The sequence below is a fragment of the Chenopodium album genome, chromosome 14 (assembly GCF_948465745.1).
Source record: "Chenopodium album chromosome 14, dcCheAlbu1.1, whole genome shotgun sequence".
Classification (NCBI taxonomy): Eukaryota; Viridiplantae; Streptophyta; class Magnoliopsida; order Caryophyllales; family Amaranthaceae; genus Chenopodium; species Chenopodium album.
The window spans coordinates 22,076,865-22,093,743 of record NC_137847.1 but is presented as its reverse complement, the minus strand read 5'-3'; the positions used below and the strand labels follow the sequence as shown (position 1 = coordinate 22,093,743).

At 32.1% G+C, this 16,879-nt stretch overlaps 1 protein-coding gene across 1 annotated transcript; it reads left to right on the top strand.

The window, feature by feature from the left end:
- Positions 1-9,360: 9,360 nt before the first annotated feature.
- LOC145579090 (protein kinase PINOID-like) lies at positions 9,361-16,425 on the top strand. Its single transcript, XM_081636366.1, has 3 exons — positions 9,361-9,982; positions 15,290-15,711; positions 15,884-16,425. Exons 1-3 carry the CDS (start codon positions 9,477-9,479, stop codon positions 16,279-16,281), a joined length of 1,326 nt encoding a protein of 441 aa, XP_081492492.1. The 5' UTR covers positions 9,361-9,476; the 3' UTR covers positions 16,282-16,425.
- Positions 16,426-16,879: the final 454 nt, after the last annotated feature.

Genomic DNA, 16,879 nt, shown 5'->3' with positions numbered 1-16,879 from the left:
TCCTTATCACCCTAATACTACCATACTGTCAAAATATCAAACTTATTACCTATAGAATTTGAATTACTATATTTGAAATTATTATGTTTCCCAAACATAGATTTAGAATTTGAAATTCACATTTTCAATTCTAGAAATTCAATTCAAGTATATGAAATGAATTCCTTGTTTCCAAACGCAACCTAATTTTGAAAAAAAAAATTACAGCAACTTACCTGACTTAACTCGACGGAAAAAAACAGTAGTATAATCAAAATTAACTAAATTTAAAGTTTTGGCAGAAATTAACTACATTTCAAAAAAAAAAAAAAAAAAAAAAATTGCAGCCACTTACCTGAGTATAGTCGACGGAAAACGGAGGAGGCTAGGATATAACAGGAAACCGGCGACGGTAGGCCTGCGAAGGGGTTGATTTGTGACCCAAATTTAGGGTTTTCGCACAAATTAACTAAATTAAAAAATAAATAAATAAAAATACCCAAATTGCATGACTTACCTAAGTACACTTGAAGGAAGACGGAGGAGGCTAAGATAGAAGGAGGAAACCGGCGACGGTAGGCCTGCAAAGGGTTGATTTGTGACCCAAATTTAGGGTTTTCGCCCAAATTAACAAAAATTCAAAAAAAAAAATACCATCGACTTACCTGAGTACAAAACGTCGGAAAACAAAGGAGGGACGACCAGGAGGGGAATCCGGCGACGGTGGTCTGCGTGGGGGGTTGATTTGCGACCCAAAGTTAGCGTTTTCGCACAAAGTAACGAAACTAATAAAATCCAAAACAAAAAAAAATAAAATGGCATACCTGTGTGTAGCGTCGCCGGCCGGAGATAGGTCGTTGGTGGGAACAACGGCGGAGCAGCGACCGCTTCTTTTGCTGTTCTCCCTCTTCCCCCTTCTTCTCTAATTCGTATTTCCCTTTCCCCTTCTTTACAAATGAAATTGCGATTTTGTTTTAATTTGGTTTAAAAAATTCTACGACCGGTTCTACAACAGTTAGACCGGTCGTAATTATTTTTTTTAAAAAAATAAATCATATAATTTTAACGGCCGCAATATTTTAAAAAACGGTCGCAATTAATTAAAATTACGACAAGCAATGAAACGGTCGTAAATAATACTAATTGCGACCTTTTTATGGAAGTCGCAAACAAACAGTCGTAAAATCACCGAATTTTAGTAGTGATTCGGCTTGATTCCTAACGGATACTTAGGCAAACTCACATTGGGGTGCAACCATAATAAAAATGCATTCATACATTCACATTCATACATGATCAGATCAAGGGATCTCCAATGTTCATCCCTATCCATTTAGAGCTAGACTTGGGGGCTTGATCCTTACATCATTAGCCTACCCAGCCTAAGAGTCACCATTATTTGACTCTTTTCAAAATATTTCCACACCCTTAGCTTTTGCGGCCTAACTTTAGTGTCACTTTCACACACATCACATATACATGACCAAATAATCCTTTCCATAGGAACCCTTTGTCATGAAATCTTAACACAACGTTGAAGCATGCCTTTTCATACTAAAGATCACGCATCACTCATTAACGTCATTGCATTACAAAGAATGAAGTACTTAGCCTCCGCGCCTAAGTTACCCAAATACTTTCATCATCGAGTCAACAATTGAGATAGCCTATGATGAATTAATCCTTACACCATGAGATACAACATCGACGCATACATTGACTAAGCTCATTCAACATGCACCACAAAAACTCACTTTGATTCTTTTTCGTGTCTTTCTTTTTCAGGAGAAAGTCGGTACCCTCCACAAAAATGACGAAGAATTTTTGCTTTTCTACATTTTGAGTCGCACAAGCACATTACAATACAATGCACACACGAGTCATGTACGTTAAGTCATTTCGTATCATATCACATCGTGTTGAGTCTACACACATGTGTCAAAACACATTGAGTCAACCTCAAGTCAGTCAATCACTAAACATTGAGTCAACCTCAAGTCAAAGCAATCATAAAGCACAACAAACCTTACGTCAACCCTAAGAAAAACATAAGCAAACTCTTGTAGTCCAAAATATATATGAAGGTGCACTAAGTCCCAGACGGACAGGTGATCTTTACAAAGGTTTAAGGCAAAAGACGCAAGTTTTTTCAAGACATGACAAGTTACCACTTCCAAGGCGTGAAGATGAGAGAATTTGACAAGATGACTCAAGGCGTAGTGGTCTTTGACAATATCCCCTAAAGATATGGAATATGTCACCTTAATTTGAGAAGACGGCTCAAGGCGTAGTTATCTTCGACAACATTCCCTAGGATGAGAAAGTTGTCACTCGATTTGAGAAAATAGCTCAAGGCGAAGCAATCTTAGACGGTGTTCCCTAAGATGTGGAGGTTGTCGGACAAAACAACTTTGATTCAACAAAAATTGATTGTGTCCTAAGGCATGGACGACTCACACAACAAGTTTCTCAAGGCGAAGAGACTCATAATTATCGGACAAGTTTTCCCAAGATGAAGAGAAATTGTCGATTGATGCACACTTCCCAAAGCGTAGAAGTTGGTGATTGCATCCCAAGGCGTGGGTACTTCGTGGAATTTCACTTGCGAGCTACTACTCAAGGCGTAGGAGCTCACGACAGGACTCTCAAGGCGTGGAAACTGTTAAACTATTATACTTCCCAAGGCGTGGAAAATCATCATTCAGAAGACTGCTCAAGACGAAGGAGTTTACGAAATGTTGCCCGAGGCGAGGATATTTGTCATCATTCATTTGTGAGTTGCTCAAGGCGCAGAAGCTCATGATAAGAATTCCTAAGGCGTGGAAAACCATCATCCAATGGATCGCTCGAGACGTAGTGGTTCACAATAAGAATTCCCAAGGCGCGGAAGACCGTCATTTAGTGAATCGCTCAAGACGTGGTGGTTCGCGATAGAATTTCCAAGGCGTGGAAGATTGTCGTCCAGTGGATTGCTTGAGGCGTGGTGGTTCGCGATAGAATTCTCGAATAGTGGAAGGACGTCACAGCAAAGCTAAAGACAGCTACAAGCAGTCGCCTTCGACGATTCCCTAGGATGTGGAGGATTGTCATAAACAATAGAGGATGGCTACAAGCAGCGGTCTTTGAAGATGGCGTTCACGAGGCACTGTGGAGGTCGTCACAGAAAAATGCAGCAACGAAACCAGTTACCCCGGAGACGTGTACTCGACGGTGCAAGATACGCGTTTTTAACTCTTTTATCTATTTAACTAACACTAGTTTGCAGGTATCGGCATTACAAGAATGATTTAGGATCGCAGAACGTTCTGAATCATTCTCCGTCCCTATCGCTACTTTGACTTTTGTTTTCGAAACTAACGTTTCTCCAAACTCAGTCAAAGTGGAGGCTTCTGTAGGCACCTAATTGTGTCTCCCCAAAAACCAACCCAGTGATGAATATCTTTCATGTCATTGATTATCGAAGGAACTGAAAGTGTGAAAAGTCTTGTGAATGCTAAAATACTTCTTTCTGTTTCCGAAAATATACCCTATTTATGAAAAACGTCCAGTTCAGTTTATTTTGGTCCATGATAAGGGTCCAATAATTGTGTAGTTGGATGGGGTTGAAAAGACCTTTCCAACGATATATTATAAGCCCAATTCTGATGAATAATGAGGAAGTTATGGCCAAAATACTAAACTGGGCCCAAACCGAATTTTACCTACGGCCTAATGATCATGAGGAGGGTCCAAAGGTTTAATCCAATTCCTGAACTAATTAGGATTTGTTGGAAGCTTCTATAAGTTTCTAAAATATCTTAATTATACTTTTTGAAAAGATAAAATCAAAGAATTTGAAATTGAATAAAACTCCTCTTTTGAGAGTCCTTGTCCTGTGCGAAATCAAAGATGATCAAATATTATTTTCGTGCCTCATAATATTTACCCAAATCTTATATGGTTGGATAGATCTTGAAATTATATTTCCAATGATATATTATAATATTAATTCTGAGCTATAACGAAAAAGATATGAAAAAAATACGAAACTCTATCTAAAACTGACACCCTTCCACTATTTCAGCCATATCTTTTATTCTACCAAAGATTTTAATCTGATTTTAATTGGGTTAGAAAGAAGAATTCAAGAGATTTCCAATGACATATTATATTCTTTATTTGGACTTCTGGATCAAAAGATATGATAATAAAAACAAAAATTGTCTCAGCGCGAAACGACAGTTATGTCGCGCCGCGTGATTTCTGTCGTTTCGCAACAGACTCTTTCACGCGCGACAGCTTTGCGACAGAACCAATTTTATTCCGATTCTAATTCTAACTCTTTTCTATCGTTTCCGGACTATTTTCTCTATAAATAGGGTCGTATTTCTCGGTTTTCAATCATCACCAAGCTTGATCATCACCAATCATCTTTCTTCTCTCTCTCTATTTGTTTTCTAAGCCTAGACCTTTTCAAAATAAAATACCTCATTCACAAGTTCTAGACACACACCTAGCCAAGTTCGAAGTTGTCTTCGCCCTCGACGTGAAAGGTTGATAATTTCTGAGGGTTTGGTCCCAAATCTTATTTCAATTATTTGATTAGATTTATTGTTTAATATTTTCCTTGAAGTTACTAACGTGTGTATTGTTTTGATAGAAAGAGATACGAGGCATTAAAGTAAGTTATTCGATTATTTACTATTCTTTTGATATAGAAATCATGTTTACTATTCTATATTAATTTCTAGTATCATATTTAGGATGCTTTCTATTTCTTCTATCATGTTAGTACCATGTTAGGAGTAAAGCTTTTATCTTCAATGTTTAGTGACATGCTAGGATTTGTTATTAATCTTGTTAGTATCATGCCTAGGATCTTGGTATTATTATGCTTTGATGAGATTGAGATTATTATGATGACGATTGTTGTTATTATGTTGCTTGATATTATTATTGTTATTGTTTGATCACGCCCTCTCTTGCAGGATTAAAGGGAATTTGTACTTGTAATCACGCCTAATAAGATAATTAATAATTTGGTTTAGGTTAATATGATTATAATTCAAGTGATCGCCAATAATAGATTTGTTTGTGCATTAATATTCAACCAACATAGATAAACAGGTTTAGGATTAATATATTTATTGAATGTTAGTCAAAAAGCGCACATGAATATGAGAAGAATAAAGTAGAGGCCTATGTTTAGGACAGGTTCAATCTCTTTTAGGTTGGATTTGTGCCTTCATCCCTGAATATCCAGTCATGGTTCCAGACCATTATGAAGTTAGCGATCTCATGGATCGTGAAGGGGTGTAACCTTCACCCTGTGAACGGTTTACAAGTTCCGGCCTAAAACTTGTTGGCGACTCTTTTGCTCTAGCTTCCTTCCCTTTGGATGCCACCATGCTTAAGTGTATGATCACAGTGGGGCTCAAGTGTGGGATGCTTGAAATATTCCCTACAGATAGCAAAAGTCAAAATTTTCTTATTATTATTAGTTTTTTTTTAAGGAAAAAAAATGGGTTTTTTGTGGGAAAATTTTTATTATGAACGCAACACATGTACTTTGGGGATAAGGCTGGTGATTGTTTTAGTATATAATATTGATTTTTAGGATTCTCAATTTTTTGATTTTTTTTTCCCTACAATTTACGAGTTAAGATCACAAATGAGGTCCAACGTTTTGGTAAAAATATTGTGTTTGGGGTCTTTTTTTTTTTTTTTACTTAGGGATTGGGGTCTAGAATAGTTTTTCCGATAAGATTTAATTAATTGTGTGCAAAAAAGTTAGACCCTTAGTTAAAAAAGTTGGACCCTTCTAGTTAACCAATAAAAAATTTCTTTATTTGTATTTAAAAAATAAAACAACCAATCGGAAAAATCGAACAAGTTCTTTTTTTTTTTTGAATGATCTAGTAATTTTTTAAGTTAATGACATGTTTTCCTATATTAAACTTTTTATTATTACTAATTTTTTTTTTTTTTTTTTTTTTTTTTGGTAATGAAAGCCAACTTTTAAGATACATATTTAGTTAGTTCTTTAATAATAATAATTCATGTTTTATTTCAATAAATATGTAATTTAAAAGGAAATAAATAAATTTTGTATATTTCACTATTTTAAAAACAATTTTCCAATAATTGAAAGTGTAAAATCATATCATATATCTAATATATAAAGCTAAACTTTTAGCCAAGCCACAAGACAGCGACACTTGGCATTCTAAATTTTCGCCAAGTGTCGCGCCACGTTGGATAGATTTAGATAGACTACATAAGATAAAAATGTAAGTTTAATTTACAATTTTATTTTCAATCAAATTTGGATAGAATTTTAGGATAAAATTATTAGTTTAAATTTTTATTTTTGATAAAATTCCAAAATTCATATATACAAATTTAATTATAATTTTATTGAAAAAAATTTTAGATTATAATCCTCGATAATTATCATATAAAATATATTTTTTATATCATAATATTTTTTTGGAGCAAAGGAAATAGTTCAAAACGTAAAAAAATTATTTTACAATAAATTTTAATCAATTAAAATAATATACTTCACAATCTAATATAAATTTAATACTATGTAAACCTGTAAATTAGAGTCGGGTCATGGGTCATTTCGGATTGGGTTACTTCAGGTTACAGCCTTGCCCAAAGTTTTGATTCAGGTTAACCCAACAAGCATTGAAATTTTTTTTATTTAATTCTTTTTTTTTTTTTTTTTTTTTTTTTTTTTTTTTTTTTGCTAATTTTTTAAATTTTTGTGTATTTAATCGAACAATTTTACCAACATTATTGTTAGTCATTATATGACTACTAGATAGCAAATCGTCACAAAAGCACATAAATTCCTAACTAATTTTGTATCAGTTTTATATTTTAAATTTTGACATATAGATTAAAAATTTATCTAAAAATTCAATAAACAACCCGAGAATCGCACGGGCACAAAACTAGTAACTAATATATAAAGCTAAACTTTAGTCACTCTACAAGACAACAACACTTGGCATTCCAAATTTTTGCCAAGTGTCGTGCCTTGTAGACGACAATTAATTATTAATATGACACGTAAGATTTATTGGAATGTATTTATTTTTATTTTGTAGAATAGGATAAAAAAAATTATTTTAAAGTTTTATTTTCAATAAAATTTGAATAGATTTAGTAGGATAAAAAAATTATTTTAGAGTTTTATTTCAATAAAGCATTGATTTTGAATTTTATTTTCAATAAAATACTAATAATTTTATACAAAATGGTGGATCCAAAGAGGTATAGAAGGAAAAATCAAAAAATTAAAAAAAAAACATATCATTATATATAACCGTTCTCTTGAGTCTTAACATACAACTAGCTGTAGGCACGTACAATTCATATAAGTGCCACATTGGATATTGTACGGGTCAAAAGTCAACATATTGACTCGGGTTTTTTTGACAATTAATTAAATGCAAAGAGATGTGTTTACACTAGCCTTTCCCTAGATGATTAGAGAAAATAAAAAGAGATCACAACTTTGGACAACCGTTCTACATTAATACTTCTAATTTTTTTTTTGCATTGTCAAGTGATTATTAATCTATAAAATATCCATAAATGGACAAGTATGATAGTAAAGTGATTATTAATCTATGACATGGCAAATATTTGAGGTGTATTAGGATTTTTTACTATTCATTTAATTCTTAGTGTTATAGGTTGTGTTTGGTATCAGCTTATTGAGCCAAAAAGAGCTTATTCAACACAATTGGAGGATTTGACCAAACCAATCATCTAATTGAGGTGTTTGGTAAACAGCGGGTCACATTAACTGATTGGCATGAATCAGCTTAATTTGGAAACTCTCCTAACCCCAACGTTTTCAAAATAGCTTATTTGATTCTTTTGCATAATTACACAAATGCCCAAAAATTCACTGCAATAAATCAGGGTTCTCCTTAGAAATCAATTAATTAAATTCAATTAATCAATAACCTATTACTAGTAATAAAAAAAAAGGGTGAAAATAACAAGAAACCATTATTTACGGTCTGACAACAACAACAACAAAAAAAAAAAAAAAAAAAAAAAAAAAAAAAAAAAAAAAACCCTTTAATATACATGCAGAAGAATTTCTCCATCTTTCACCAAGTTTATTTTAACTTTAAAAATAGGTATGCATGTTTTCATTCTTGCTCTAGAATTCAGAATAATATTGAAATTTTACCTTCATAGTTGGGAGTAGTCAGATCTGCAAATGGATGTCAATAATTTTGATTTCCTTTCAATTGTTTTTGATAAAGAGATAGGATGATGGAGCATTAGCATTGATTGATTTTTTTTTTCACAATAAAAAAAAGGAGATAAAGATGGTGAAATTGGTTTGGGGAAGATGAAGAAGGGGTTATTCATTCTGTATGAGAAAAGCAATGCGCCGGGTATTGTGGTTTTTTTCCCCTCAATTATTGATAAACTTAAGAGTTGGTACATTGATAACTTTTTAAAATGTTTATCCAAAATCTTAAATTACATAAATAAATAAATAAAAACACTATCAACATGAATTTGTAAATCTTAAAAAACTAATTGTAGTAGTGAATTACAATAATACACTAGTATAAGAATAAAGAGATTCTCTTGATAAATTAAATACTTTTAGTGGGATTACTAATTTCTTCAATTTTATATACATATATGTCAATGGGCTTATTGGTCATTTTGCATAAGTAAATACCTATAAGCTAATAGTAGTTTACCAAACACTTTTATATAATCAGCTAATACAATCAGTTAGTCAAATCAGTTAATATAATCAGATAGTCAAAATCAGCTAATACAATCAGGTTCAGCTATCAGCTTTTCACAAAACAAGGCCATTATCTAATAGTTTTGTGCTTGTGCAATACTCGAGTTGTTTATTATATATTAAAATAAAACTTTTTATTTAAAATATATATATATATTTGAATTTTCTACTCATAGATAGTCACAATTTTTTCCCTACAATATTTGTGTGAAAGGAGGTCAGCCGCGTAGGTTGAATTCTCAACTGGTAATATCAAGGTTCTACAATTACAACAGCTTTGCCAAATCACAGTCCTGTCGTACCATTCCTACACCAAACAGAAACTCCCACCTTATTTTAAATTGGTAAAAAAAATAAATAAATAATGTACTTGTAGTAATTAAATGGTATTGGTACCTTAAGCATCATTTATAAAAACCTCTATAAAAGTCAAACCAAAAATCTCTTTTATCTTTACCATCACATCCTCTCATCTTACGTACACACAGCATAAATACTCTCAACCACCCTTTTTCCTTCACTAATATTACCACTCTAAATTTCATTAAAAAAAAGCCCTTAGTTTTTTTTTCCCTATCTACGGAGTATATTTTTGCACCCTTCTTCAACACACTTTCTCAACCCCAAATTCACAAGTTAAACACAAAAATTCATAAATACTCAAAAACCCATCATTATTACCTAAACACATGTTCTCCCTAACTAATAGATTTCAATTAAGATGAACTATTTCTCAGACGATCTCGAATCAAAGAGCAATAGCAGTTCCTACTCAATGACAAATAGCGAGTTTATCCACTCATCACCTGAAAATTTTTCCCTTTTAAAACCACATCGTTCATCCGATTCCGCCTTCGAAGCCATCGTCTCGGCTTCTACGGCAGCCAACAACTGTCCTCTAAACTTTAACGACTTCAAACTCATTCGCAAAGTCGGTGCTGGGGATATAAGCACCGTATACTTGTGCCAACTTCGGTCTAATAAATCATGCCGATATGCAATGAAGGTGGTGGATCGAGAGATGCTCGCAATGAAGAATAAAACACAAAGAGCGGAAATGGAAAAGAAAATACTCAAGTTGCTTGATCATCCATTTTTGCCTACGTTATACGCTCAGTTTGACGCTTCTCATTTTTCTTGCATTGTTATGGAGTATTGCCCTGGTGGTGACTTGCACTCGCTCCGTCATAGCCTCCCTTACCACCGTTTTCCTCTCTCTTCCGCAAGGTACGGAATACATAATAACTTTTCACATCATTTCTATATTCGATAACTTTTTTATATTCATCTTTTATCTGTTAATCCGTATTTACTGTTAAAACATACAATCAATATCCGAAAATATATATACCCTCGAAAACTCGAAAATTGATTGACCGATGTGACTTCATTTTTTTTTTTTTTTTTTTTTTTTTTTTGATGAGCTGTGATTTCACTGAGTTCTACAATAATACGGTGTAAATTATAAAGAAAAAAAAGTCAGTGCAATTTTTTTTTTTTTTTTTTTTTAAGATATTTTTGAGGTGAATTTGTAATTTTAAAAATTTGTGGAATGTATGGATTAAATAATAAATTAATAATAATGATTTATTTTCTATAAAGCTGCAAAATTCAGAATTATTTTTATTGGTAGAAATTTCTGAAATTATAAATCCACAGAGATATTGCAATTACTGTCTGATGATGAGATGACGATGAATTTCATTATTTAAATTATTATTTTTTGTTTTTTAATTTAATTTTTCTTGGGACCAGAATTGTTGTTTGTATATGGAGACAAGAGTATTCAGATGTTTTTCATCTGTTGATGCTATGTCTGCTGTTTTGGCAATATTCTGATTTCAAAAAATAATTTTAAGTTTTTCTTTTTACTTTTTTTATGAAAATAAATCATCTTAGATCATAAATGAAAGATTTTACTCCGATTTGGAGTCTGCCACTAGCCGAATAATATTATTTGGAAACAAGTAGTTCCCTTTTTGTGAATTTTCTTCTTTGAGTTTAGGTCTAAGTTCAATTTTCTTCCATATATGTTGATTTTCTTCCTCTTTTATGTTATGTTTGACCGTTATTTTTCTGTTTCTGTCATCAAATACGGGTTTAGGCCGCATCCGTCATCGGAGAGTGTAAGTCCACCATTTTACATGACCAAGAAGGTTCTACCTCAAAACCATATGACAATGAGGGGATTAACCCCTTAGTCTTATATTGTGGTGGTAACTCTTGAATTCTTTCAATGTGGAATTCCATTACCACTACACTCCCCCTTTAGTCTTTTTTAATATGGAACAAGAGAATGCTCACATGTGGGTTGTTCATGAGCTCAATACTCTCCTTCACTGAGTTGTCCCATAATTTTTGACCTAGTATACTTTTTCTGACTCTGATACCATGTCATCAAATACGGGTTTAGGCCGCACCCGTCATCAGAGAGTGTAAGTCCACCACTTTACAAGACTAAGGAGGTTTCACCTCAAAACCATATGACAATGAGAGGAGTAACCCCTTAGCCTTTTATTGTGGTGGTAACTCTTGAATTCTTTTAACGTGTAATTTCATTACCACTACACTCCTCCTTTAGTCTTTTTTTAGTGTGGGACAAGAAAATGCTTACATGTGGATTGTTCATGGATTCAATAATTTTGGTTAGTTCAAGTATCAGAGAAAAAAAATGGATGAAATTATAACAATATGGAAGTAATTATTTTTTACACTGAAATGAATCATTCAAGAGCTTGATTCTTGAGGTTATTCTAATAGGAATATTTACTTATATGAATTTATTCAAATTTAATTGAAATACATAAAGCTTATTTAAATTTATTAACCAAATTTATTTTGTTGTATGTTTATATAGAGCCATGAAAGTATAGTCCTTAATAATCCTTATTAAAACTTATTTAAATCTAACTGAACTAAATTTTGTTGAAAGTTAAACTTAAGTATTTTTTTTTTTTTTTTTTTTTGAGAAAATAACTTAGCCCTTAATAAAAATGTAGGCCTTATTAAGAAGCCCTATTAAATGAAAAACTTATTCTTATAAAAAAAAAAAACAAAAAAAAAAAAAACAAAAGAAAAAGAAATGAAATAATATTTATTGAAATTTAATTGAACTTTTTTTTGTTGTTGTAAATTAACCTTAGCTTAGGTATATATTGCTCTAAATAACCTTATTACGGAGTAAAAATTATTGAATTTAGTTTACTTACACTTATTATTATCCTGTCAAAAAACAACAAAAAAAAAAAAAAAAAAAAAAATTCTTATTTTATCTTTAAAGTAAGTTGAAAAGATGAACATTGCTATATATTTTATTTAAATTTAATGTAATGGTATTATGAATGTATTAACTTTAGCAACTCTAAAATTATTACCTTATTAGGATTTTAAACGTTTACTCTTGACTTAACTCCCTCCAGAGTCCAGACTACTCTCTTCTACATACTGTTAGAAAAAGTACTACTACTCTGTCACTTTTACATTTTATTATCTCCTTTCTTCTATAAATGCATAGCAATCTTGGTAATGCTAAAGTGGTATAACAGTATAAAAGAGTTAGACCCCGTTCACTTCATCTTATTTTTGCCGAACTTAAATTATTTTTATTGAAACAAAATTATATTTGCTGAATTTAAATTGTTTTTACTGAATTAAAATTAATTTTACTGAACTGAAATCATTTTTGCTAAACTAAAATTAGTTTTACTGATTTTCTATCATAATTCTTCTTTAAAAAAACTGAATTTTACTGAACTGGATTTATTTTTATTGAACTGAACTTATTTTTACTGAACTGAAATTATTTTTACTTAATATTATTTTTTTAAGGTGAAGTGAACAGGGCCTTATTTTATGATTGGAGGGTAAAATCTACCATCAGCATAGTTTGTTTAAAGTGTTATTCCTTCCGTTCCTAAAAGAAGATTACTCCGTATGTTTGGTAGTTAACAAAGTTAATAAAGAATTAATGCTTAAATATCAAATATATCAATGATTAAAACATTAAATTAATTTTAAAACCGTAACATTTGTATTGAGAATACGTAAATATTTTTGTAGTTTACAAAATTTGTAAATAGGAATAGCAACACTAAAAGAATGCAAATATTTTAATAAATAGATATGGTTGCATGAAAAATTATTTTGGAAAAAATTTAAAGGTAACTATTAAAAGATAATGTAAAAAATAACAAATGTAACCCTCCTTCAAGAACAGAAAAGGTAACAGAGAATGGAATAAATAAATGACATTTTAAATTATACGGAGTAGATGTTTAGAACTTTTGTTTGTTGATGTTGTAAAATCGAATATTAATTAAATGAGTTTTGTTTTTTTCTCTAAAAATTTAATGAACTACTATATTTTTTATCAGTAGCAATAAATAAGCCAGAGTAATTAATAACGTCGACATTCCTCAAAGCTTGTTTTTATTAAGAATTGTCCTACCACCTTTCTTCGTCCCCTCTTAGCAAACAAAACGCGCAAATGATTGGCATCCAAAGAATACTAAAACTACGTTTATAGTAGTGACGTTGTTGGGCATCTAAGTACCCATGTTTTATTATATTTTTCAAGCAAATTGGTTGGAAAACAAATGTTGATTTACACAATTTTTTATTTCAATCAGCTTAGATATCTAATTATTTGCTTTTACAAAATATTCTAATATATATATATATATATATATATATATATATATATATAAATTACGTATTATTTGATTTATGTGGTTCAATTTTGGCCACTTTAGGGCTTTTGGGGATATGGAAGTATGGAACCCAAACTTCTCACTTCTCACTTCTCACTTCTCACTTCTCACTTCTCACTTCTCACTTCTCAAAGGTCTATTATGCTAATAGGTTGAATTGACCCATGTGAAATTCAAACCCCATAAAGAAGTATATACGTGCTAAATAAACTGTATTAGCTGACAAATGGTGACAGTTTATATATGTGTAGGCAAAACTTATTTCAAAGTATGTAACTATCTATGACCATCTCCGTTCCATATTAACTGCAAATTTGGGGTATTAGTTGTGAGACATAAAATATTCCGAATTTACAACTAATATATAACGAAAGTAGTATTTATTATATGTAACTATTTTTTTTAATAGCAAAAATATTTCATTCATTAAAAGTCATATGACATGTACAATAGAGATTCAACGTTAACAAAGACATAAGATATTAAATCAAATAAAATTTTCCTTCATAAAAACTACGATCGTCGAGTAGATCTTGCATTGAGGAACACCTTTTGTTTATATCATTGGAAAATACAGCCTTGTTGGAGAAACAATCTAACGATCATTCGTAGTCGTGGGAATGTTTTCCTTCTAATTCATCTGTCTGTATTAAAAAATTTGATAATTTTTTCACCAACGAAATAATTTCACGACAATCCATTAGGTATAATATTACGGATTCAAAACTAAGAAACTTCTCCCCCGAGATAAATTTTGTCTTTCGAAGGAGGTCGAAAAACCCTTGTCTTTTAAAGGAGATTAAAAACCATTTCTTTCGAGGGAGAAAAATTCCTCCCAAAAAGAGAAAGCATTATTATAAAACCTAAAAAAAACTGTAAAGAAATAAGAATTGAGACTTTCCCCCGTTAAAAACAAGTGGAAGCCTTTCAATATTCAAGAATGGAGGTTAAGGTTTTGGAGAGAGGAAGGAGTGAGGAGAGAGTTATTGTTTCTTATTATATCTTATTGTATGTAACTATGCATGTATATGTATAATACGATAGCCAATAAACTTCTTAAAACTTAGCATTATGAAAATTCAATTGTTAAAATAATTACGAAGGTATAGTAGAGTAGACTTGTAGTGAAAGTGTTCGAAAATTGATTTTGGCACACTCTTAATTGATTTTGGCACATTCCTATGTGAGAGCACATTTCTTTATGCTCTTCTCACATAGGGGTGTACCAAAATCAATTAAGGGTGTATCATTTGTTCCATTGAAATTCTAAAATATAAATGATTTTCATCAGAACGACATGTATAATACAATACTCATACTAGTCAATCTTTATGATATTGCCGTTTTAAATTGAGATATTAACTTTAATCAAACTCCACAAAATAATAAAATACTCCGTATAATGTACTACGGTATATACTTTGGGCCTGTTCTTTTCAGATTAATTTCAGTTCGGCTTCAATCAGTTGAGTTCAATTTAGTTCAATTCAGTTTCTAATTTCCTTCTCTCATAAATAATTCATTTCACCTCTATTCAGTTTAGTTGAACTCCAATCAATTAAGTTCAGTTAAGTTGTTTTCAGTAAATTGGAACAGGCTCTTTGTTTGTACGAGTATTTTTTTTTTTGTTCTTTTTATATTACTCGTAACTAATGTTTCAAATTTTAATTTTTTTTTTTTATAGACAGTAGTTCCTTCTTGTGCAAGTTTATTGCATTGTTGCAAAGTTTTATTTACTGTAGTATAATTTTGTGTAGTTTAAATTTTAAAATATAAACTCGTGCAAACTCACTGAATTAGTTTGTTACATATATATATGGTTCAGGTTCTACGCAGCAGAAGTATTGGTAGCGTTGGAATATCTCCACATGCTTGGAATCATTTACAGAGACTTAAAACCCGAGAACGTTTTAGTCAGATCAGACGGTCACATCATGCTCTCTGATTTCGACGTCTCTCTATGCTCTGATTCCATCCCAGCCGTGCAATCCCCTCATTTTTCATCCCCATCCCACCATCCTAGGGCTCACACTTCTCTACCCAACACTTCCCCCAAAAAAAACTCCTGCACTTCAAGTTCAACCAACAACACTCCGTTATTTTCATGCATTCCTTATAACCGGCTATTCCGGTCAAAGAAAATCCAAACCTTAAGCGGTAACCGGCTCTTCATAGCGGAGCCGGTTAACGCTAGGTCTTGCTCCTTCGTTGGGACCCATGAGTACATCGCTCCGGAAGTCGCTTCTGGTAATATTAGAATCGATTTGGTTATATTTGTTAATATTGTATCTTTGTCAATTTATCTTGTTAGGAGTTTTAGTCGGTTCTGTTTTATATTGTGTATTTATATGTGATTAATATCAATATGAAAGGCTAAGCCGTTTAACCGTTTTCTCCGCATCTTTTTCCACTTTTACAGGTAACTCCCACGGAAACGCCGTCGATTGGTGGGCGTTTGGAGTTTTTCTATACGAGATGATTTATGGACGGACCCCGTTTGCTGGACCGTCTAACGCAGCCACGCTGCGTAACATACTGAAAAAGCCCTTGGTATTTCCAACACAATCTCCTACTTCCACGTCAGAGTCTCACGCACGTGACCTCATATCCGAGTTGTTGAAAAAAGATCTGACGAGTCGACTCGGGTCGAGTCGTGGAGCGGCTGACGTCAAGACCCACCCGTTTTTCAAAGAATTAAATTTCGCGCTTGTGAGGTCGTTGACACCGCCAGCAGTCCCGGGGTTACGACAACAATGCCCGTCAGGTGCGACGTCGTTTAAGGGTAGAAAGGAATCAACGGCGTTTGATTATTTTTGATGGAAAAGTTTTTTTAATGGTTGAGATTAACTCCACGTGGCTTGTCGGTCCCGTTATATGTGGGGACAATGACAGTCTGGTGGGGACAGTTGTATATTCGAGCTGTCTAATTTAATAGAGGAGAGAGAAAAAGAAATTTTTTTTTTTAATTTAATTTTCGGGGCACTAAATAATTAAGTGTGGGGGTTATGTAGTACGAGTAGTGATTCAGAGAAATACGTCACGTCTCACGTATAACGTGGGTAAAATTAAATTAAAGTAGATTATGATAATGTGGTAGGATAGGTTGAGGAAAGAATGTAGCTGCATACGTGCATGTATGAAGACATGAAGGAGCTACTTTTATTATTTTTTTAAAAAGAAAAATTATTAAAAATAATCTCTACTTTACGCTTAAAATAATTTCAACTATGAATTATTTTTATGAAAACTGAAAATTAATAATCATACCTTTGTCTTTTCTGTTCAAAATAATCTCACATTTAAAAATTTGAAAACAATCCCACCTTTAACAACTATATTCTTAAAACATGCCTTTTGACGTACATCCTGTTAAACAGGTGATTTTTTTTTTTAAACTCTCTTCTTCAATCTTAAG

Coding starts and splice junctions, on each gene's coding strand:
- LOC145579090 (XM_081636366.1), top strand. CDS start 9,477: ATGAACTATTTCTCAGACGATCTCGAATCAAAGAGCAATAGCAGTTCC. Junction 9,983..15,289: donor TTTCCTCTCTCTTCCGCAAG/GTACGGAATACA, acceptor TATATGGTTCAG/GTTCTACGCAGCAGAAGTAT. Junction 15,712..15,883: donor CGCTCCGGAAGTCGCTTCTG/GTAATATTAGAA, acceptor CCACTTTTACAG/GTAACTCCCACGGAAACGCC.